Here is a 25,556-nt window from a genome sequence, read left to right as displayed (position 1 = left end):
CGAGGTTCATAGCTGGTGAGGCACTGACTTAATCATAATCAGATTTACAAATATAGACCCCCTGCATGTTACTGTTTATATAAGGAAATTTCGTGCATGCGGACAACGCTGGAGGGCAAAAAGACAATTCTTTTACATGTCACGTATAGCCGCGCTGCCGCTGCCGTAGAATAATTCCATTAACTCAATCAAACTTGGACGTGTAGATATTGTTAATTTCGTGCTGTGCTCCACAGCAAAGGGAGAAACCGTTAAAGTACAACTCAAAACCTCTTCTTTCTCGTTCTCTGTATCAGCGCAGCTACACGCAGACTTGTTGCCATAGCAACTGACAACAATGCCACAAAAAAAAACAACAAAAAAAACACTCAAATATTTCCCACACAAGGAGCAGAACATTCAGTCTCTTGCAGTGGTATGGTTTTAGGTTTAATGTTTATTTTGTGATTATTGATAAGTGATTGCTGTGGTACGAGGAGAAAACTGTAATATAATATTAATAAATTTAATATAAAATCAGTTCATATATTAAATGTTTTTAACCATTTTATTGGCGCCGTACAGACAGGATGAACCATCGAATGGCAGCCAGTGCAGTTATGGAGAGGCGAGACTCTGCTGCCTCACCAGCTGCACTTCCAAGCATTTAAATGTGAATATAAGAAAATTCAATGATTTTGAAGAAGAAATAATCAGAAATGGTTAAGCTAAATGAGAAATAGGTACTTTATAGTACAAACCACAGGGTGAAAATAGCAATATAAATTATTTTATCATCATATATATATATGTATATATATATATATATATATATATATATATATATATATGTATATATATATATATATATATATCAACAGGACCTTGAGAGCCTTCATTGCAAACTCAATGCGGATGTGGAAGACCACCCTTGAAGCCAACTGCAAGCCACTTGCACAAGTATCCATCAAATGTGGCATATACCAAGGAGATGCGCTGTCCCCGCTACTGTTCTGCATAGGCCTGAACCCCCTCAGCCAAATCATCAACAAGACTGGCTACGGATACCGACTCAAGAATGGAGCCAACATCAGCCACCTCCTCTACATGGATGACATCAAGCTGTATGCCAAGAGCGAGCGAGACATAGACTCACTGATCCACACCACCAGGATATACAGCACGGACATTGGGATGTCATTCGGACTAGAGAAGTGTGGTCGGATGGTTACAAAGAGAGGGAAGGTCATCCGCACAGAAGGGATCTCACTCCCAGAAGGAACAATAGCAGACATAGAGAAAGGTTACAAATACCTGGGAATATCACAAGCAAATGGCAACCTTGATGAGATCACAAGAAAAAGAGCCACAACCAAATACCTTCAACGAATAAGACAAGTCCTGAGAAGCCAGCTCAATGGCAAGAACAAGATCCGTGCAATAAACAGCTATGCCCTACCAGTAATCAGATACCCTGCAGGAATAATTAGCTGGCCAAAGGAGGAGATACAGGCCACAGATGGTATGACCGGAAACTACTAACAATGCATGGAGGGTTCCACCCCAAATCCAGCACCCTGAGACTCTACACGAACACAAAAGAAGGAGGCAGAGGACTAGTGAGTGTGAGAACCACTATCCAAGAGAGACATCCAAGATCCATAGATACATCAGGGACAAAGCCTCAACAGACAATGTGCTCAGTGAATGTCTCAAACAATTGGGAACAGAAGCTGAGGTGCCGGAGGAACCATCATGGGAGGACAAGCCCTTGCATGGGATGTACCACCGGCAAATAACCGAAGTGGCTGACATCAGAAAGTCCTACCAATGGCTGGAAAAAGCTGGACTGAAGGACAGCACAGAGGCCCTCATCATGGCCGCCCAGGAACAGGCCCTAAACACCAGAGCAATTGAGGCCCAGATCTACCACACCAGACAAGACCCAAGGTGTAGGTTGTGCAAGGAGGCCCCTGAGACAGTCCAACACATAACAGCAGGGTGCAAGGTACTGGCAGGGAAAGAATACATGGAACGACACAACCAAGCGGCAGGCATAGTGTACAGAAACATCTGTGCAGAATATGGACTGGAACCCCCAAGATCAAAGTGGGAAACACCCCCGAAGGTAGTGGAGAATGACCGAGCTAAGATCCTGTGGGACTTCCAGATCCAGACAGACAAAATGGTGAGGGCGAACCAACCAGACATAGTCGTGGTGGATAAACAACAGAGGAAAGCCGTTGTGGTGGATGTGGCAATACCAAGTGACTGCAACATCAGGAAAAAGGAGCATGAAAAACTAGAGAAATACCAGGGCCTAAGGGAGGAACTGGAGAGGGCCTGGAAGGTGAAGACCACAGTGGTGCCTGTGGTCATCGGGACCCTCGGGGCAGTCACCCCCAAACTGGAACAGTGGCTACAACAGATCCCAGGAACAACATCAGACATCTCAGTCCAGAAATGTGCAGTCCTAGGCACAGCCAAGATACTGCGCAGAACCCTCAAGCTCCCAGGCCTCTGGTAGAGGACCCGATCTAAGAGGAAGAAGAATCACCACCATGTGGGTGAGAAGGAATTTTATATATATATATATATATATATATATATATATATATATATATATATATATATATATATATATATATATATATATATATGTGTGTGTGTGTATTATTTTTCCATGATGACAGGCTCTGCCTGCCCTGACTGCATGTCACTGTTACTGTACAAAACAAATTAATGGAAAAATGTGAAACTGCACAGTTTTACCATCAGAACTGTCTTCATTTTTGTGGCATAGAGTTATCAAGATGCTTGAAATGTTTTTCAGAGATGCGCGTCTTTATTTAGATGATAAAATCTAATTGTTGAAGCAGATTTTTCAGCTGGATATGATTAAGATCTGGTGACTGTCAGCATCCAGGTCTTGTTTTCTGTTAGTTTCAGACCAGATGTAATGGGACGCACCCCTAATTAAAAAGTCCCCTTTTTTGTCTTTAGTACACAAAATATTCTACTTCATATTTTGAGATTAGTCAACTGTGGTTCTGGTTTTACACAGCAAAAACATTTTACAAATTAGTTTTGTCTAGTTAGATTATTTAATTTATAACATTGTAAAAATTTCCTAATTGAAATAAATCAAGTCAGGTTTATTTGATTTGCACGTTTCTGCAACAGGACAGTTTTATGTAAAGTTATATGATGACAAACACATCATGTAGCCAACAGCTGTGAAAACCAGACAAGACATTTTGTCAAATGCCAAAGTCAAAATCATTAATAAACATCAAATGTGTCATAAGAATCTTCAATACAATAGAAAAAATACTATTAGGGAATTATTGACTTTAAAAAAAGCTCCTATCTTCATGAAAAGGTACTTGTAAGTTAGTTTTATTTCAAGTGCACCAAAGTATTTGCACCAGAAACTAAATAAAAAATACTGGGTAGGATTCTGTGTTTTTGCAGTGTGGATGTCTCCCATTAAGGCCATTTCTTCCCAGCCTCTTATGATTCTTTATTGTTGAATCCTTCTGACAGTGAGACCAGCGGAGCTTCAGATATTGTTCAGGCGTTGATGCTCTCATTGAATGATTTTCCACTGGTTCATGGTTTCTTCATTTGTGAGCAAAGTTATATCGCCAAAGCCCTAAATCCTTAGAAATATCTTTTAAACCATTGTTTCTTACGTTTTAAAAATTTATTTTCTCTTATTTGGGATCTGGGGAGAATCATTTTATGACATGAGACCAAGTCAGGAATATTGCTTAGTGTAGAGCAAGAAATTTAAATGGCTTTCATGTCTTACTCCCGTTAGAGAGGATTATTTATTGTCCCGCTATGCAGCTTGTGCATATTGGAGTCCATTCTAGTTTTTATTTCCTTTACTCAAACAACAACTAAATTAAGTAAAAAATATAAGGGACCAAATATCCCCTACAGAAAGCCACCTCTTGTATTTCCCTTTCCCTCTGGTTTGGTTCCAGGTAATGAGATTTCTCTTGATTTGGAGGACCTTAAGGAACCGTCTCCATGGAGACGAGATTGCTGCTTCTTTAGCTTGTTTCAGGATTAGCAGCTAAGAGGAAACACTTGTGTGGCATCGAGGTGCAAAGTTTGAATTTTTCTGAGACAACAAACTGCAAAAACACAAACTCTTCCCAAGTATTTTTGGTCTAGTTCTAGTGGAAATATTATAGTATATTTGAAATAAAACAAAACTAACTTCCAATTAGATTTTCAGCAAGAAATGTGAGCTAGTTTTAAGTAACTAATCTGTTAAAATTTATTTCAAAATACTACTTCCAGTGGCAGAATATTTCACTTATAACTAAATATTTTTCTAAAGTTTCTAGCACCTTTTCATTAATATTAAGACATTTTTTACTTAAAACATCTAGTAAAAAGTCACGTATAAGCTGATTTTGTCTTATTTTCAAGTCACTGAACGATATCTGCACTAGAAGGCAGACCAGGAATACCTGGTAGGATTTCTTGTTTTTGCAGTTGGTTTTCCAGGTCATGATGCGTTTTGCCCCCAGCCAGCTGCAGCCTCGACCTGAACCTGTGATGAGCCTGGAGTTGGGGAAAACAACACAAACATTTTATCTCTGAAAACTAGAAAAGCTTCAGGAAACAGCTGGGATCTTTCAAAGGAAAGAAAATCTCTGAATAATTTATGAAGTAGACAAATGGACTCTGTGATTATCATCTGTTTTCATAGATCTACAAACCCAGAGACATTTCTTTTAGGTTAGATATTGCATATATGTTAAATTAAATAGCAATAAATTACATTTTATATTAACAATAGTCAGATTGTTTCTTTTCTAAATGTTAGGTTTGTTAGTTTTAATTAGTTTATTTATTTATTACAAGCATATTCAACACTCACAATTCAAATACCATAATATTATTTAACATATTTTTTTATTACATGTCTTACTTTACACTCTATTCTCTATTTAAAGAAGTCAAATAAATAAATAAAAATATAGATGTGCTAAAATATAGATTTATATGAACATGCTTTGAGTTTTGATAATGTTGAAGATGACACATTTTATTCCACTTGTATAAAGTATTTAGTATTGAAGTAAAAAATTATTTCATTTAAATATCAAATTATTGTTTTTTAAATATGTAATATTTTAGTTAATTAAATATATTTTTTTATTCTTTAAAAACTTTTATTTTGAAATAAAAGATGAAAAACTAAATGCCAAATTAAATATATACATATAGAAATAATTTTTTTTTCCTTTTTGCCCAGTGGTTCAGTAATACCTGAATTTTCTTTCTCACATTCAACAAACCTGTTTTTTTTCTGACAAGGACCAAAACTAAAGTTTGCTGATTGTTTGAAACTACATGCAAATGATCTCTGCAGTCGCATCAAAACCCGTTATTTTTGACTACGTGTCTTGGCTGAGAGTTTCTTTCACTGTAAAATTAAATCCTTTCTTCTTTGAAATCAATGTGACGCTTCATTTCAAACCTGAAATCTAACAGCAGGAGGATTGTTTTGCTCTTAATGGGTTTGATTCTCATGCCAGGGTTTATTTAATACGCCACCAACACTCCAGATGTGCAGGTGATTCGTGATAAACAACAGAAATGTAATTAAATCATCTTTTTTTCCCAATGTTCCCAACACGTCCTCTTCTATTTCCCCTGTCCTGTTCTCAGAGTGTGACTGGAGCTGCAACGCCTGTAAAGGCCCCCTGCGAACCGACTGCCTGCAGTGCATGGAGGGATACGTGCTGCAGGACGGCGTGTGCGCCCAGGGATGCTCCGTCGGATCTTATCAGGATGGAGACAGATGCTTCGGTCAGTCCCACAGAAAGCAGATAAGCGTCTCTGCCCTCATGTGCAGCAGATGCAACCACCTCTGGTTTTATCATGTTATCACCTGAGGTTGATCTTCTGTAAAGCTTTTATAATCCGGCGATGATTAAAGCAGTAAATCAGCGGCAGTGCAGGAAAAAGGAGGAGACTGAACTACAAATGGGAATTATATTGAATACGCAGTTAAAATCTGACCCAAAGGTTTTCATTTGGGATTATATTCCTTTCCATCTCTAACACCTGGAAAGGCTCGAGTTGCCCCATTTATATGCTCGCAAATGTGGTTGTTTTCTTCTGACATACTTTCCCTTTTTTCTCCCCAACAGAAAATTTTTTTTTTTATACAAATAAAAATTTTCCCATCATTTTATATTTCCATTTTCGTCTCAACTGCTTCTAGTAACAACCCAGAAACACTCAGCTCTTCTTTGGCAATAAGTTAATGTTTTTTTGGTGTCTGCAAAATGAGCCGTTTCAAAAACCTCCAGATTGTTTAGTCACATTCAAAGGGCACTGTGCTGTTACCTAGCAACCGAAGCAGAGCCCAGCCTGTTACCTAGCAACGCAGATGGAGTTCCAGCACACTTAGCTAGCTGGTTTGACCACTGTATGCGCTGTGATTCCATTTACCATATAAATGCAAAATTTTACAATTCGACAATAAATACGCCAATTTTTAAAAATCTCCACTTTGGCCCGAGGAGGTGATTTATTTACTGACTGAAAATTATTCACATGGGATTTTAATTGTGCTTCTAATTTAATTTTGAAATTGTGGGTTTTCTACATTAGTGGAATATTGATAAACTTTTGCTCACATTTGTACAAGAAAAGCATCTAATGGCTGCTGGAAGAAACAAGTGTTTTGTTGTTGACTTACAATTTAGAAACCACTTGCAGCTTTGTTATTGGTTGGGCATGTTGCTCCACTTCTGCTTTTCAAACATGTATGGTTGTTTAATTGCACATCTGTTTTTAGCCATTTTGACCTGGAAGTGTAAAGATTGAGGCCAGCAGCAGCTTCATTAGATTTGAAGTGACAGAGGCCCTAAAGCAATACACTCGAAAACTGAGAAGACTAAATATCCTTATCTAAGAATAATTTTGTGCAAAAAATATAACATGTTTTGTATGGCCCATAGACCTATTCTAACCTAGTCAAGGAATCATAATAGGTCACCTTTAAAAACAAATTAGGCTTATATTTATACAATGAGTGAATCCTAAAATGTCAAATTCAAGATTCATGGCCTTTATGACTTATTAACTTATTACTACAACCCTAATCTAAGAAATTTCACAGTGGTTTGTGTGAGCACAGATCTACTTTATCCAGTGCAGAATGTATTGAGGAATCCAGGTTTTGGTTATACAGTGACGTCTGTTCAACTCTCTGCTCACAAAATATCCATATATCCCTGAGAAAGAGCAAACACCATTCGGTGCATACATGTTTTATACAATAGATGAATCCATAGTTATGCTACCAAGGGAGAAACTGAAGTTTGTGAATATTTACTCTAAGCATGGCTGAAATGCAGCTTTTTCTGCCTCTTCACACTGGATGAAAAACAAGTTTTTCTCATAGTGAAGGAATCCTGACCAGTGATGTTCAATGTCGAGTCTGTGACACTTTGATGGGGAAAAATAATTACATTGTGAAAATTTCTGAGATAGTGTTTATTTAAAGGTTTGCATCAGAAAGCTGCTCTCCTCTCCTTGGTTGCATTGGGCGCGCTCTGTTTTCCTGCATGTTTTTTACACGGAGTATTTATGTATATTTTTGGGATATCCAGTGACATGTTTTTCTCATTTCGTATGTCTGTCTGTTTCAGGTTGTGACGATCACTGTGTGAAGTGCAACAGTCCTGGAAAATGTCTGGAATGCCAGCCTCCCTACGCCGCTCTGCAGGGACAGTGTGTCCTTCAATGTGGCAGAAATTATTACCTGGATTCCTCGTCACAAGTCTGCAAGTGTAAGAATCAACACTCTGAAATGTTTTTAAAATGGAATATAGCTTTATATTATGGTTTTAGTTCATTACTTTAATTTAGTGAATTAGTTATTTTTATATAGTTAAATAATTTATTTTTTATAATACAAATAAATAAATATATGGAATATTATTTTTTTAAATATAAAAATGTCCTTAATTTAAATATTTTAAATAATATATTTTTTAGTTTGAAAATGTAATTATTTTATATTATCAAATATTAAATATTTTTATTTAATTACTATAAATATTTAGCTTTCTTTTTGCAATGAATGTTCTGCAAAGAAAAAAAAATTAAATTATAAAATAAAATACTCCTTCACTCTTGCCTGTGGTGTCCTGTTTCTTCAGCTTGCTCCTCGGACTGCGTCCAGTGCGACGGTGTTGGACGGTGCTCGGTGTGCCGTGACCAGACATTCCTTATGGAAGGATACTGCACCCCCGACTGTGGACATGGATATTACGCCGATCAAAAGACCAGAACCTGCCACGGTAATGACATTATGCCACTGTAAGAACTGTTCAATGCCTGCTGGTTGCAGGAGATGTTTCTAACTCACATGAGAATCTGAGTCAATTATTTATATCTTAAAAGCGGCACATTATGTAAAATTTACATTTTTGTACTTCCATTTGGGTTTTTACTACTATTAAAAACAGCTCAAACGTTTTTTTTTTTTTTAAAAAACATCCAGCCAGTTTTTTGGCAATAAATTCAAGTTTTTTGGTGTCTGGAAAATGAGCTGTTTCAGAAACCTTTGGAATGTAAAGTAGCAAATCAGAACACACTGCCCAGTTACCTAGCAACCTCAGCAGAATCCGGCCAGTTACCTAGCAACATCAGTGGTGCTCTGAAAAAGCCAAATGTTTTATTGTTGACTAACTGTTCAGAAATCACTTTCTACTTTCATAGATGTATGGATTTATAAATGCTCTTATGAAGCCATTTTGGGAATCAAGCGTAGTTGTTGAGTTGAGGGGCGTGGCCTGTCTTATTTGGATTTAAAGTGACAGAGGCCCTAAACCTGGGGCCTCTGCTCATTCTATTGATAGAACTGATTAGACTAAAATCTCATTATCTAAAAATAATCTTGGGCAAAAAAATAGACAGGACATGCTTTTTATATCCCAAAGACTTGTCCTAACCTGTTTAAGGACCCCTAATAGCTCACCTTTAATTCAAAAATTTATGATTTTAAAAAACTGTAGAAAATCCCAGGCTGCTTATTAACGCACACAGATTTTTGGCCTGTATTTATTTATGTGAATCTGGATGTAAAAGGTTGTACAGGTGCCGCTCTTAAATATGCAGTTTTCTGTACTAAAGGGAATAATGAAATAGGCATTTATTAACATTTTGTAAACTTAATCCAGTTTTGATTATGGCTCTTTTCATATGTCTGTGAGTGCTTAAAAAAGTGAATGATAAAAAAACATTTAGCTACTCGACCGAGGTCTTCTGATGGTAAACTTTTCTGCAGACTCAAGACAGCTGGAAAAGTTCAAGTAAAAATGAACAAAAATCTACATAAATATAAATATATAAAGTTACAGTTGTGATCTCCTGCCCCAATTAGCTTGTTTTCCAGTGTTTATATGGATGTTGTGAATGAATCTAAACAGAGAAATACTATGTTTGGTAAAATAAATAAAATAAGCCTCAAATGCATTTTATAATAGTTTTTTACTTCTCAAGGTTCCATTTTAAATAAATATTGAAATTCAATGTCTTACATAACTTCAGTGCATGTGTGCAGTTATATCAAGCAAATAAAACTGAGATGGGCTCATAAATGATGCAGATGACCTAGGGACGTCACAGAAAAACCACATGGCTTGTTGCTAGGCAACAGGAAAGTTATCCTAAGCTTCCCAGGGTTATAAATCCCACAGCGTCATTCTGTTTGATTGAATCTAGAGAGGGCCTGCTTTTAAAGTTAACGTCCACATATAGCACCTTGTTTGGATTTGTGATTGTCTCATGACTAAATAATATGCTGAAATTACCTTGCTGGGTTTTTTTTAGTTTCTCTTTAGATCTAAGACTGAGAAGTGATCAGATACAGTTTGATCTCAAGGATAACAGACTAATTTATTACCTGGGAGTTACACATGGAGAGAAACTGAGGGTTTGCGTTGGTAGTGCTGTAAAAACTGAATATATTCTGTTTTAAAACTAAAGATGAAAGCTTCTTTTAAAAATAAAGATAAAAACATCTTTATTAAGATAAGGAATCTTTATCTCAATAAAGAAAGAAAGTTTTTAAAAGAAAATGCCACTGCATTCTTTTAAAACTAAATAAAGTTGCAGCTTCAAAATGTACAGGCACCTGAAAACTTGTAGTAAACCAAAATATTAGATCTAAGTGTTTTTGGACATTTGAATGTAAAATATATTCAAACTGAGCTGAAAAATTACAAAGCAGTAGACCAGAGTAAAGGTCAAAGCTATTTATGCTACTACCAGCTGCTAAAACTACAGCTAGTCTGATCAGACATTAAGTTCACATTTAAAAACACATTATTTATCCCAAAGGGAAATTAAATGTGGATAAAACTTACCAGAGTCGATGTGAATGGTGGTTACTTGGACAGGAAGAACCTCCAGTAGCAGTCAGCGTTTCAATCATAGTTCAGATTTTATTTGAGATTTTGAGATACTACTAATAATAACAACAGTAGTAATAAATAAATAGCTATGTGTTGTATTCAGGGCCACCCTTTACTTTGTGTTAAACTAAGAGCCAATCTGAGCTGTGTTTGAAGTCATAATCAAGCTAATGGCTAATGAGAGGTAAGCTAACACCCAATAGTTTCACCTATTTACAGCCGGGCAGTGTCTATGAAAGAGCTAAATTTCTTCTACATAAAACAGCTTTTGAATTGTCGATGCAGTTCAAAAAATAAAAAAAAATTAATAATGTATTTTTATGTGACAAGTGCTAAAACTCAAACTAGTAGCTTATTATAGTCAAGCTAGCTACTAATCAGAGTCAACCTTACTACTTCTTCTGACAAGTTATGGTGGTTAGCAACTAGCGTATAGCTGTATTGCTGCAACCTACTGGACTGAGCCAACCTTACAGCTGTTGCAAATCAATTGAACAGCTAATAAAAGTTGATCTTTTCCAATCAACTAATTGTAGTTAAGCTACCTTCTGTTCAGAGTTGGACAACTTACAAAATGGCAGTTAAAATATTCTACAGCCATGTTGGTTTACCATTTTTTATCTAAGTGAAGAGAGGAGTTCAGTGAACGCTGATATTCTACCACAAGCATGATTTAACAGAAAAAGAGACGATGAAACCCTTCTGGCTTTGGTTGAAACTTTCTCCTTTTATGGCTACAAAAACACAACAAATCTTTTTTTCCATTAAGTTCAGCTCAAACACAGACATAGATGGTCTTATTATATTGCCGTTAGATCACCTCAATTGTTTCACATTTATTCTGAATGTCTTTATGTTTCAGAATGGATGACAGTTTGTAAAACTTTATTATGACAGCAGCAGAAGTACTAATTCACAAATCTATTAAGATAGACATCTATAACTGTGTGACGTATAGATTTAATTTGTCTTTGTGAATCACAAAGAATAAAGCTTTGACTGTGGATTTTAGTCATTTAAGGAGCCCTACACTTGTTCTTTTCATTTATCTTTAGATGCTGTGAACCTATAAGTGACAATGCCGCAGGCCTCTGGGGGGAAGGCAGCAGTTGTGAAACGATTTATGAAAAAAATGTGTTAAAATTTATTTCTTAGAGAAAAATATATAATTGTGTTCCCTTTGAGATAAATGCCCCTTTCTTCTGGAATAATGAACAGTTTTAGCCTCGAGGTCTGTATTAATTTATGACTCAATCAAAAAGAAAAGGAAAGAAAAGTTTAAAAAAATTATTTTTACCACCCAATAAAAATATATATACCATATAGCACCCCCCCTACACTAGTGCTTTAAATTATAAAGTTGTTCCCATTTGTAATAGTAATTACATGTCTAAAAGTTTGAGGTTTCAGAGTGGCTGTTGGCATCATTAGAGGCGATATAATGAGATTACATCCAAGCATCTGAAAAAGAGCCGATCTTTAAAAAGTTCACGTGTAAAGTTCAGCCAGCTCCAATTAAAGCCTGTTTCTAAAATGCCACACCAGCACCGAGTTGTTTCACGCCGCTATTTCTCTCAGAAGTGAATTACTGCCCTTCCCCCACCCGTTTCTCTTTCACTGCATTTTCTCACCCCGAGCACCCACTCACACCCACTCACACCCACAACACTGCCCGGCTGTCATTTTATCCATTAAGCTGAACCCTTTGAAAGGTTTAAAAATTTACTAATTACAGTAATTATGAGGCTCAGTGTTTTATTAAAAATAATGGAAATGTGGTTTAGATTAATGCATTCTGTAGTTTTTGCCTCTCTATATATGTATATTTGTATATTTAATATGAAAATTTGAAAAGATCTCAATCGAAATAAACTTTCCTGGATTTTCTGCTCTGACTAGTTGGTTTACAGCAATAAATCCTTTATTTTTTATGATATTAGTATACAGATTTAGTAATAAACATTTTGTTGATGTTAAAATTTACGTCTGAGCATGAAGCAATACCGATGTTTCCTGGGTGTCTTTTAGTTTTTAGCCTCATTAGTGCCAGTTAGAGGTCGATCTTTAGCCTTTGCTATTTTGTTGACTTGTTCACTATTTGAAATTGTAGGTACACTAACTGCATTTACCATTATATTTTATATTTCTGCTGTCGAAAAAACACAAATTTGCCATTGCTGTGTTTGCATTAAATAAGAAATGCAATTGAAATCACACGTGAAAAGGTTTGTTCACATGATAAGTTATTAAAAGTTATGGTGCCGAAGGATGTAAGTATAATATATTCATAATTCAGCCATCTGGCGTTTATGGGAAATTGTAGTCTGCGATTATACAGAATTAAGGATTCAACACTTTCAAATGACAAACTGGTGTGTTGTGAAAAAATGTTTACGTTGCAGTTTTGCAAAAAAAATACGGCAATTTTGATACGACTGAATAGCCGCCTCATCTTAGCCCAAAAATGTTTCTGTTTGGCAAATTTATGTTCATAATTCCAATTGGCAGAATTCTAACAGATACAAAATCTTGCAAGTATTTTAGTCTTGTTTCCAGTGCAAATATATTGGTACTCTTAAAATAAGGCCAAACTAACTTGCAAGCAACTTTTCAGAAAGATAGTAGATATTACATTAATTTTGATGAAAAATTACTTTGCTCTACCTGCAAATTATTTCACTTAAATACGTAAAAATGTTTTGTAATAAGTGAAATAACCTGCCTTAAAATTATTTTTAAAAACAATTTTAAGGGATTATTGACTTAATCTTGCTTAAAAGTTACTTCATTTTATTTCAAGTGTACTAAGATATTTGCACTAGAAACTAGACCAAAAATAATAGATTTTGTGTTTTTACAGTGTGGAAACAAAACTGCTGACTCTGTGACTGCAATGAATAGCATGAATAATATAAGACTTGTTGTAGCACCATGTAATCTGAGCGTATTGAATAAAAGTTGTCTGAGGAAGAAGCCTTGAAGAACCCCACATGTTATTTTGTCATTTTTGTTTTTCTCAGTGAACCACCACAGCCCTGTCCTCCACATCAATGGCTCCCTGCTGGTTCCCATCGGTGGCTCCGCCCCTCTGCTGCCCTCTCTGATGGAGGTCAGGGACCCCGACAGTCCCTCTGGTCGGATGATCTTCCAGCTTGTTCAGGAACCAAACAACGGGCGTTTGGTCCTGTTAACAGAGGAGGAAGCAGGAGAAAATGTAGGGAAAATGAGGCGAGAGCTACACAAAGACGACACCTTCACGTGGGCACAGCTGAAGCGTGGTCGGGTCCACTTCACACACCTGAAAAACAAAGCCAGGTAACTGGATCAGATGTTTACAGCTGCAGAATGCAACTTTTAAAAGAATGGTATGAGACAGATAATCTATGAAAAAATCAAGCTACTCTGCCTTGTCCCAGTGCTAACTAGAAACAACCAATCAGAGCCAGGAGGCGGGTCTTAGCGCTGTCAGTCACCCTCAGTGTGCCGCTGCTCATCCCTCTACTCACTCACCCTGTTGCTGTCTGCTAGGCTGAGGCTAGCACAGCCTGTCAGAAATGTTTAAGCTAGTTAGCATGGCCAACTGTGATGGCAGACAAACGTTTTTTTTCTGTAATGCTAAGTTGTTTCTGGACTGGATGTTCATCTATTATGTTGTATTTGTTAAAATAAAATCACGTTTACTCGCTTATCAGATCAGATTAGCTTTACTTTGGTACATTTACATTACAAAAAAATAACTGAAACACATCTGGATTTTATTTTACTTTTCTCTAAAGTTTGTCCTCTGCCTACATCTCCCAGAATGCAGTGTGGTTCCAGATCAGAGTTCAGTGAATATTCTATATATTGAATATTCTATCAGATGCATTTATTTGTTTCCATATATATATATATATATAGTATCCATTTGTTGTCCAGCTGTATACTGGATCCTGCAAAAATAAAGTGTGTTATGTTCTGCTTTTTTTTTCTTTTCTTTTTTTTTGTTGCTGCTTTTGACCCAAATCTGATGACACAGAAAGCACATCAGAGTGTGTTGTCTCTTTAAATCCAAACCTTCGGCTTGTTTTTTGGGGTTTTTTTAACTCTGCAGCTGCTCTGAAATAAGTCAGTTCTGTTCTGTGTTGGACTACAGTGTCCATTTATCCAATCATAATAAACCTAATAAACAGTTCAGTCAGTTGTTGCCTAATACAGCGGAAAACCAATAAATGAGCAAAATATGATCTGCTGCCCAGTTTAAGGCTTTTAGATTAATAGAGACATCGCAATGTAAGCCACCCAAATAAGATTAAATCTCCCCATTACTGCCATATTTTTCACATTATGTGAAGTGCTGGATAACGCCTGCAGAATCACAGCTGTATTAAAACTATCTGCATCATCTGCCGATCAGACCTGTGTGCTTTAGTTTGGCTTTTTATGTCTTTTTGAGAGACTCGGTGGTTATTTCAGAAGCATCTATAAACACAGAGTGAAGGCTATAATAAAAACAGGTTTAGGCTCTCAAATGCTAATTTATTTTCTACTGACACCCAGAGACGCTGGAGAGGGAAGTCTGGGTTTCCCTACAAACCGATCCCAAATTAATTCAGTTGAATTTTCGCATTTTGCTCAGTTGCCTAGTTTTGCAGGATTTTAGGGAATTATCAGGTTGAAACCCCCAGCAGAACCAGAGAATATTTTAAACTGTATTTGAATGAGGGATGAAAATCAAGAACAAGTTTTTGTACAGTAGGTGCTCCGTATTTTGCCTTAGAAAAAAGTATGTTTACATTTCACCCCCCCCCCCCCAAAAAAAAAGACGACACTAATTCCAGTTGCAACGTGTTCAGAACTTTAATTACAATTAAAGAACAAAATATGTCCATCACACAGTTGATCACACAGCATTCAACCGATACGAATGTAAAGTGTTTCATATGTTGCTTAGCAACGGCAGCTACTCTCAAAGGGGGCGGAGCTTCAATCAATAACGGTGACGTTAAACTCCTCCTCATCCAGGTTGTTGTGTTAATGTTAGAGCCATTCTCTATTAATAATCCCCACCACATTTGCGGTCATATTTTAAAAAATTTAATATATTTTCACACGAGGCTTGTCTATTATATTAAAAGCAGAAAAACTATTGATGTGCAAAAATGTTTGTTTAACAGAGGGCTTCTTATTTTTTAAGCCAGTTTTAATTTTGTGATAATCGAATACAACATGGTGCATATTTTGAATTATCACGTGAATCGGCCTTGTCTTGTTGCGGATCAGTGAGAATTTTGCACTCGGGATCAAAATGTTACCAGCCAATCAGATGAAAATATCCTGAATAGTTCCAGAAACCTGAATGTATTAAAATAAATATTTTAAAATATTAACGTAATTTAAACCGATTGTATCACACACCGTCTTGATTTACGTCTGTCCTGCTCCAGTTGGTGCTCAGACTGGCTGATCCGGCCTCTGGGAGTTGTTTCTAATAAACCTTTAATGGTGAGGCAGGATGGTGACATACTGCTGATGTGAACTGTGGTGGGTTACTGTCCTCGTTTCCTCTCCAGCTCTGAGGTGATTAAGTCTAATCGCTCACACCGTTAGCCTCAGCTGACTCTTTTCCGGACACATCCTGGTCTAAAGATCGTGTCTGCGGCTCAATCAGAGTAATTTCACCTTTTCAATCGGTTTGAAACAGCTGCGTCTTTGTTGTTCATGATGTTCTCTTCTTTTGCTCTTTGTGTAGGACTGGTGAGTTCACCTTACGGGCCGCTGACCCCCAGATGTTTTCTCAACCGGCTGCCATTCAGGTTCATGCTGTTTCCATGCAGGTAAACACTCACTTTGATTGATCACTCCAGCTCCTGAAAGCAATGGATCTCCGCTTTTCTGGATCTTTTTTGATGTATGGTTGTTTGTAAAGGACCAGATTTAAACAAGGACAAAAGGTTAGAAAACATTTCAATTTAATAATTCAAAAAATAGGTAACAGAGCAGTGCAAAATAAGCCAAAGTATAAATAAGAGATTTGGGCCCAAACCAACTGAGGTCAACTGATCTGATCAAACTAAACTGATCTGCAAACAAAAAACAAAGTCTGCTTAAATAGAGGTGGAGGAACCTAAATGTGCCACACGAGGGAGGCACAACTTAACAAAGGAACAAAAATATACAAAATTAGCAAAAGCAACGTCTGGAACAAATAAAGCAAAACTAACTTTACCTTAGCATAAATAATGCATGATTATTAAAGTGACAAAGTTCAAAACAAATAAAGTTCCAACATTTGTATTTTTTGTAAAATGTTTGTATTTTGGATGGATGGATCTATCTATCGGTCTGTCTTTCTTTCTTTGTTTCTCTCTTTCTTTCTTTCTTTCTTTCTTTCTTTCTTTCTTTCTTTCTTTCTTTCTTTCTTTCTTTCTTTCTTTCTTTCTTTCTTTCTTTCTTTCTTCCTTTATTCATCCCTCTGGGAATTACCCTCAGAGAAATTGTAGTTCAGTCTCCCACACACATCAAACAATACATCAATACTTAAATGATTTTTATTATTAAATTAACAGCCCAATCATATAGTTCCTCTGTTTTTATTGTACTCCTGTTGGCTCTCCTCCTTCACCTCCAGTGAGGAGTTGAAGAGTTTATTGCATGAGGGACAAAGGAGTTCCTCAGTCTGTTGGTTCTCACTGTGGAAGAAGCCGCCTCCCACTGATCCTGCTTCCTGGCTGCAGATGACGGTGTGCAGAGGGTGGCAGGCGCTGTCCATAACAGCCTGGAGGTTCTGTAATGTTCTCCTCTCTGCCACTGCAGCCAGAGAGTCCAGTCTTGTGAGCTCGTCTTCTTCAGCTTGGAAGTGTCTGCCTTAGTGATGCTTTTATTAAGACTTTATAGTTGGTGTTAATAATTCTCACAATAACAGATAATTATCTAGTGATAGGTTCAAATTTAAACATTTTTTAACTCATAAACACTTAGTGCTGCCACCACCAGGTTTAGCAGGTTTTCTGGGAGAAACCCTGAGGAAGTGCAAGGAAAATGATGAACAAACTTATTCAATTTTGATTTTATTTTGTTTCTTATTTAATGGAATCACAGCAAATGCAAAAATTTTTATTTTTTTTTTTATTTAATTTTTACATTAACGGAAGTTCTGCACACATTTGTAATGAAAACGCAGCTAAAGTAGCTTTTTAATGTAGCTGAGCTCCTGATTGTTTTCTGTGTGTGAACTGAGTTCACTGGGAGTCCAGAGTATTTTCATAAAAATCATAACATTTTGTTTTTCTTTTGCAAACGGGACTAGTACCAGATCTACTGGCAGATTATTTCCATTTATAAAACGGGAAATATGTCTTGTTATAAGCAAAAACATCTGACAATGGGACTAGTACAAGCTCTGTTATCTTTCTGAAAAGTTACTTTTAAGTAAGTTTTGTCTCTGTTATCTTAAAAGTCCCAGTTCCAGTGGTAGATTATTTCACTTATTACAAGATATTTTTTCCCATGTTAGAAGTGAAATAATCTGCCAGTGGAGCTAGTTAGTATTTTGACTTCAAAACAAGCTCCTGTATCTTCCTAAAAAGTTAATTTAAAGTTAGTTTTGTACGATTTCAAAATATACATCAGATATTTGCACTAAAAACTGGACAGAAAGTCTTTGTAAGATTTTCTTTTTGCAGTGCAGAATACACAAAAAGGAGCACAAGAAATAAACTTAAAGAAGTGAACTAAACACGACAAGATCAATCTAACCATAACGGAGAACTCAGACCTGAACAAAACACAAACAAGTAAAACAAGCAAGGATCATAACAGAAACACGTTTGTTTTTATGTGACTGCGATGTCTGCTTCTATTTCAGGCATCTGCTGTTTGCAGATGTCTGCTGAAGTAGCCGCTCACATCAGACTGTTCTTTGATTTAAAGAGACGGTTTCTCAGATGATGGCTCTGCTCCGATAGCTCTGTCTGCTCTGCTGTGCTTCCTTTGATAGAAGTCACTGGCTCCTTCCACTGAGAAGAGAAGTGCGTTTTAACCCCCGACACAAAACAGACTATTTGTTTCTGCAGCAGCGCTGCAATCTGAGTCGTGGCTTTTTGGGGAAAGAGCTCCAGATGAAAGGTTGGACACCTCTCCTGTGCAGGATGAAAGGTTTGCCCTCCCACCTGATTCTGCCTCCTGATTGTTTTCATTTGCCTCAGGTGGGAGATTTCAGCCGTTTCCTTTGGTGTGCAGGCGTGCCTTTGCACGATTTAAAAGCCCCACACGCCGCCGCTCCTGGGTAGCACCGGCACGTCTTCGGTTTTATTGTGTGGATCGGAGACGTGACGACACAGTCTAGGTCGGCGCCAGTGACTAGACATCCACCTCACGAGAAAAAAACAACCTGCAGAAGTTTTGCCTCTTTGTTATTCATGTTGAAGCCTTCTGTGTACCAGGACTACTGGAAGGTTCCCAAATGTTAAATTTACTGCTTAAAAATCTTAAATTCCATTAAATTTTTTATGTTTTCTTAAATTTGAACATTGAAATTTGAACATTTATTCATAAATTTCTTCCTCCATCAACATTTTTGCATCCTTCTATGATTTATGCCTCTGACTTAGAATTATGTTTCTTTTGGCAATATTTGAGTCTTGCATTTATTAATTCATCAAAACTAAGAAGATGCTTGAAGTTCAGGGACATGCACTTTAGTGCATAAATGTGGCTGACTGATTATTTATTTACTTTTTGTTACATTGAAATCAAATATGCATGGATTTTTGTTTTTTATGTCTTTTTAATATTAATATTTGAATCTTTAATATCAGATTTAACAAGATGGGCATGACCGATAATCAAAAATTGTTACTGGTCATGAAAAGTCTGATCAGTTTCATTACTGCCAATGATGCAATGAATCAATAAGTGCTATTAAAATGAATTTTTACCCACCAAGTCAGCCTGCAATAGAGTTGTGGTCATAAAACTGCATGTTTAAAGGGGGATTATTCAGTAAAATTCACATTTTGCACATTTTTGTTCTGCCATTTGTATCTAAAAACAATCATAATGCTTAAAAATATGTTAATGGCAAAAACTTAATGTTTTTTGGTGTCTGGAAAATGAGCTGTTTCAAAAATCTCCTTGAAGTTGAGTTACATTTAAATTGTACTGCGCCATTACCTAGTCTGTCGCTTAGTAAACCAAGCTAAGCTCCACTGCGTTTGGTCAGCTAGTTTTACTGCTGTATGCGCTGGACAATGGCTGCTGGAAAACACAAAAGTGTTTTGTTGTTGACTTACATTCCAGAAACCACTTGCTGTATTCTAGTTGGTTGTGCAGGAGGTTCCACTTCTGCTTTTCAAAGATGTATAGTTGTTTAATTGTGCATCTGTTTGCTGCCATTTTCATGTGCAAAAGTAAACTTTGAGTTGCGGGGGGGGGGGGTGTGGTCAGCAGCAGCTTCTTTGGATTTAAAGAGACAGAGACCTAAAAAGGGCTCAATGGGCAGAACTGAGCAGACTAAAATCTCATTGTCTAAGAATGATTTTGTGCCCAAAATGTAATGAACATGCTTGTATAGACCTATCCTAACATGTTCAATGAAGCAAAGCACATAAAAAAAACCTTTAAGCAAGTAAAATCACATATTACACATATGTGAGACAGACTTGCAAATACTTAACTTTCTTTAGTTATTGAGTAAGTAAATTTGCTGTATTTATGTCAGTCTTAAATTTAAACCCTTGTGGCTTTACTGCTTCTAAATTTAACTTGTGAAACTGGTAGAAGAATCTGGGTCTGGGTCACCCTGAATCAGGGCATCTCCAGTTTGTTCGAGGCGTTTCCTTCGGCTTGAGCTGCTGCTCTAAAGCCAAAACGCTGGAGTTCATCCAGCAGCCGAGGAGAGATTCACATTAGACGCACGCTCTGCGTCACGCTGCGCCGCTCGGAGCTCCTGACCCGACAGCTTCAAACCCGCTCGCTTCTCCACCTGCAGCTCTGCACACTTTCTCTGTCCTCCAGGCGAATCTTCAGGTTGCTTTTCTGCTCACAGCATGCACTTTGATAAGCTTTTCTTTAAAAAAACATATTTCAAACAAATGTACTGAACTTTCCAGAAATACGAGATAATGTTCACATTTAAATATTTCATGCTTTGAGCAGTTTTATGCAGCAAGATATCCCTGGATTCTTAACTGTCAAAACCAAAGCAAGTGCTAAATGCAGCGTTTCTCAAACTTTTTCATACTGAGGACCATTTAACCGATTTAACAAACACTTAACTTGAAATTTCCCTGAAGTAACACATCTTAAAATATGCGAACTGAATAGAAAATATTAGTGTCTTAAAGGTAGTTTATCTTAAATGTTTTAACTCTCTTAATGTTGTTTTCTTTGGTCATCCTAATGCGCTGCTTTGTAAATGTGAACATGTCGACTTTGTAAGTTATTTACAGATTCTGACAGTTTGCAGCCTCAAGTTTTCCGATGATGTCAAAAACACATGGAAATAAAAAAATAAGTTATTCTTTCCTACCAAGATTTGTGTGCATTAATAACAATTAGAAGCACAATAAAAGAAAAATATACTTGAGTTGCTTAGCCATAATCAAAACTCCTCTTTAAAATTATCCACCAATTCCTACCATTTGTATCGATCTGTTGTATTTAATTCATTTAATCATTTTTAATTAAATAAAAATAACAATAGATGTTGATGTGCAAGCAGAGCTTTACAAGCAAGCAAAGTCGTAACAACAAAGAACAGAACTAATTGAGACTCGTTCACGGCTTAGAAAAGAATCCAATCACTCCTGAATGACGTCAATCCTCTCAGTAGAAATGACTTATAAAAGTATTGCTGGAGTTGTTTTTTTTCCAACCAGTATCTGCAGTTTTTCTTTTGAGTGGGTTAGGGTTAGTTGGAAGGCTAAAATTTGCACATCAGTTGAATGTCGTATTTTAAAAACTGCACTATAAGAGTCTCATTATGGTTAGAGAAGAAAAGAACCAGACTCTCTTCTCTAATATCCGCCTCCTGCTCCTCTCATCTTCATTCGGTAATTAGAAGCAGGAAGGTAACGTCCAACTCTGGAGAAGGTTTCTCACAACGGGAGGCCGCCGCGCCTCGCTGGCTTTGTTAGCTGTGTGAGGCGTCAGGCGCCGCTGAGTGCAGCTTAACGAAGCGCCCTGTTTAACCTCTCTCTTTCCTTCAACATCGCGGCTCCACGCTGCAGCAGGCGGCCGCGGCGCCAGGCTGCAGTCATGCAGAGGAAAACACAACCGCTGTTAGGTTTTGAGATCTTCTCAGCAGCCTTTCATGGCGATGAGATGTGCTGCCACTCTGAAGCAGTTTCCAAATCTTCAAACAGAATGATGCCTTTTAAAGGGGACTTGTTATGGAAAATTTACTTTTTGGACATTTTTATACTATTTGATTCCCATCTTCTTCTAAAAGCAGCTCAAGTGCTTAAAAAAACACCCAGCCACTTGTTAAGTCTTATTTCATGTGTACTGGAAACTAGACCAAAATGTTGTTTTTAAAAGTGCTTCAAAAATAAACTTGACATTGATCATCTTCTTTTTTTTTTTCTTTTTTTTTGCAGTGTGTTTTTTGGAAATGAGTCAATGGTTTTTGTGTCTGGAAATTGATCTGTTTCAAAAACCTCTGGAATGATGACACTGCGCCGTTACTTAGCAACCCCAACCAGCTCCAGCAAGTTTGGTCAGCTGGTTTTGGGAAATAAATAAATATTAAAAGGCTTCTGGAAAAGACAAGAGTTTTGTTGTTGACTTACCATCCGGAAACCACTTGCTGCATTCTTGTTGGTTGTGCAGGAGGCTCCACTTCTGCTTTTCAAAGATGTAGGGTTGTATAATTGCGCATCTGTTTGCAGCCATTTTTATGTATGAGTGTAAATGTTGAGTTAAAAGGCTTGACCAGCAGCAGATTATTTGGATTTAAAGAGACAAGACGCCCTAAACCAGCTTATTATAAACTGATCAGAATAAAATCTCATTATCTAAAAATTATTTTGTTTCATAAATATGTTTTGTGTTGCTCATGGACCTATTCTAATCAGCTAAAGCAAACATAATGGGCGCCATTTACATTTGAAAACAGGAATCTTACTTCTTTGCCTCGTTATTTCCTACTTCCAGCCCCCGAGAGTGGTGACCCTCGCTCCGTTGACCTTAGAGGAGCCCGGCAGCACGGCCGCCATCACCAAGTCGGTGCTGCACATCAACGACCCCGACAACCCCGCCGACGTCCTGGTCATGGTCCTCGAACCGCCCCGTCACGGCCAGCTGACCCGTCTCCATGGCGACCGTGCCCTGAGCAGATTCAAGCTGGAGGAGCTCTCCAAGGAGCAGATCCAGTACGTCCACGACGGCTCGGCGGCGGCGGTGGAGGACGGCGCGGTGCTGCAGGTGAATGACGGCCACAGCTACAGGAACGTCCTGCTGCAGGTCCAGATTGTCCACAAGGTAAGGAGGGAAACATAACTTCAACAGCTTCACATTCAACCTTTATTATTGTTGTTTTGTTTGTTTTTTTTACATTTTCTATTTGCAAAAACTCAACATATGGCAAACATAATCCCATTAGCTGCACTGCAAAAAACCTAAATCTTACTAAGTGTTTTTGTTTTAGTTTCTAGTTCAAATATCTCAGTACACTTGAAATGAAACAAAACTAACTTAAAAGTAACTTTTTAGTAAGAAATGGGAGCTTGTTTTAATTTAATAATCCCTTAATATAGATTTTTTTACACTGGCAGATTATTTCACTATAAAAAATTTCCAGTGTTATAAACAAAATAATCTTCAACTAGAACTAGCACTTTTTCATCAATATTAAGGAATCATTTACTTTAACAACATATATTGCTGAAAAGTTGCTTGTAAGTTAGTTTTGTCTTTTTTCAAATGTCCTAAAATATTTGCACTAAACTAAAATCATTTGGTAAGATTCTGTGTTTTTGTAGTGTGCAAGACAAATACTCCAATTATTGATTACGGTTAAAACAAACATTTTAATTCAGTTAATGTTTAAAACGTTTTTGAATCACAAAACAAACAAATACACTGACATTTCAATGAAATATAACACATAAAGCAACTAAACCACTTATTTATTACATTTGAATTCTTCTCTTTGGCTCTTTGAGTAAAAAGATAAAAGATAAAAATAAAAAAGATAAAAATTAGTGAAGATTTTGAAACAAATAACAGAAAAATTAATTACAAACAAGAACAAGAATGCGTGGTAAGATCTAGTGTTTTTAAAAATGTTATAATAAATAAAAATTCTTTTGACCAGATTGAACGGTGATAATACATTTGTGTGAGTATGTTGTCTGAAGCATTACAAATTTGACTTTTGAAGTTTGACAGGGATGATCTTTTCACATGTTGCTCTTTTATAATTCAACGCCTTCAAGTAAAACCATTTCGGCACGAACTGCATTCCTCCAGATGCCTTTAATTGCATCAACTTGAGCGGCAGTCATCCCTCTGCTTCCAGCTGACATGTCCTCACAAGATGCTCTGCTGACTTTATCCCTGAAAATAGTTTCCTGGAGGCGCTGACAGATCCCTGTAGCCTCACTGCTAAAACAGAAAAAGCAGGTCGAGTCATTACAATGGCAGCTGTCATCGCTTCTGGTGAGCATTTCATCACAAGGACGCGATTATCTTGCAGTCGGCGTGAACCCCAGCGACCAAACAGGAGGATTGGCTGCAAGTAGAGGGGATGTTTGGAAAGATAAATATCCTTTCGGCTTCCTGGTTGCTAATGGAACCGAAGGCAGGAAGCAAAGCGGCACAGATTTTTTTTTTTAAGGACTCAAGTTTCCACCAGAACGATTCGCATTTTCACTGTTGGTTAAAGTTACAAGTTAAAATTTTATTGCAGAGCGCTTTCAGCAGCAAGGCAGTTCAAAGTGCTTAACATAATAAAAACCAACAGGAATGCAGAAAGTGTCTTTTCCAGCAGTCATTGTACAGCGCGTACGGCGGTAAAACCAGCTGACCAAACTTGCTGGAGCGCAGCTTGGGTTGCTAGGTAACCTACTTTCTGGAGGTTTTTGAACTGGCTCATTTTCAAGACTTTTAACTTATTGCCAGAAATACAGTTTGTGGTGGTGTTTTTTTTTTTTTTGTTTTAGGTTTTTAGAAACGGTCGAGAACCAAATGGAAGTACGAAAACATGTAAAATATGTATTTTAAATAATAGGTCCTCTTTACATATATTTTCTTTGCATTAATGGTTAATTGCAACAAGCAAGTGTTCTACAGAGTGATGGGTGTGGGCTGTTGAAACTTGTTTTGTTTTCTCCTGCAGAAAAACTTTTCCTCTAGTTTTTCTGCTCACGCAGTCAAAACATTTTGATTTTGGAGGGCAGCTCTGTTTGTCTGGCTGTGTGCAGATGGAGCGCTTCAGGCTAAACTCCTCTGCTTCTTCTTCTTCCCCTTCTGTAAATCAATAACGTCCCACTCACACACTCACTCACACATGGCAGTATTAATTTACTGTAAAATGTCCTGATTCTGCAGTCTGTCATGCCTTCAAGCCAAGCAGGACGGACAGGATGATGGAAAGCTAATGGAACGTCCTCGATTTGTGTCCGCGGGATTTGGATAAGATTCCAGGGTGGTCACTGTGCCTCCTCCTTGTTGCCTTGTTGTTTGATCCACAGAAGTGGATTACCACGGCATAAACCACAGAACAGAAAGCAAAGACAGAGAGTGAGCAGAGCTCTGCAGCAGTAATGGCTTCAATCACTAGTATATTTGTTTAATTTAAACACAATAATTATCTTAAAGGGGACCTACTGTGCAAAATTCACATTTCACACTATAATGGTGTTGCTATGGTCTCTTCTACCAAAACTAACCATCATCCAAACTCCTTTCACAGGAGTCAGGATTAATTACTTCTTCCTTTATTTCCATGTAAAATGGACTGAAACTGTCAAAAAACAAACAAGAACGAGCTGAGCGCAGCTAAGAGAAAAGTTTCACATTCAGTTGCATTCATCAGCAGTTCCACAACAATACTATCTCAGGAGGATGAACAACTCTAATACTGAGCTACAAGACAACACCAAGTATTTTTGGTCTAGTTTCTAGTGCAAATAT

The 25,556-nt window shown here is 37.3% G+C and overlaps 1 protein-coding gene and 1 long non-coding RNA gene across 2 annotated transcripts in view; one reads left to right on the top strand and one right to left on the bottom strand.

Moving 5' to 3' along the window:
* Positions 1-25,556, top strand: part of fras1 (Fraser extracellular matrix complex subunit 1) — a 264,241-nt gene that overhangs the window by 168,524 nt on the left and 70,161 nt on the right. Inside the window, 6 exon segments of the mRNA XM_044110758.1 lie at positions 5,674-5,814; positions 7,668-7,808; positions 8,181-8,321; positions 13,460-13,754; positions 16,171-16,255; positions 22,575-22,901. Coding sequence (XP_043966693.1) covers positions 5,674-5,814; positions 7,668-7,808; positions 8,181-8,321; positions 13,460-13,754; positions 16,171-16,255; positions 22,575-22,901 — 1,130 coding nt within the window.
* On the bottom strand, positions 23,879-25,488 carry LOC122827780. The gene is made up of 2 exons (XR_006370122.1): positions 24,949-25,488; positions 23,879-24,026 (listed from the first exon to the last, which is right to left on the bottom strand). It is a non-coding gene; the product is annotated as an uncharacterized LOC122827780 (long non-coding RNA).

The sequence above is a fragment of the Gambusia affinis genome, linkage group LG03 (assembly GCF_019740435.1).
Source record: "Gambusia affinis linkage group LG03, SWU_Gaff_1.0, whole genome shotgun sequence".
NCBI classification, from domain to species: Eukaryota; Metazoa; Chordata; class Actinopteri; order Cyprinodontiformes; family Poeciliidae; genus Gambusia; species Gambusia affinis.
Note: the sequence above shows the minus strand (reverse complement) of the source record. Positions and strands in the feature narration are given on the sequence as shown.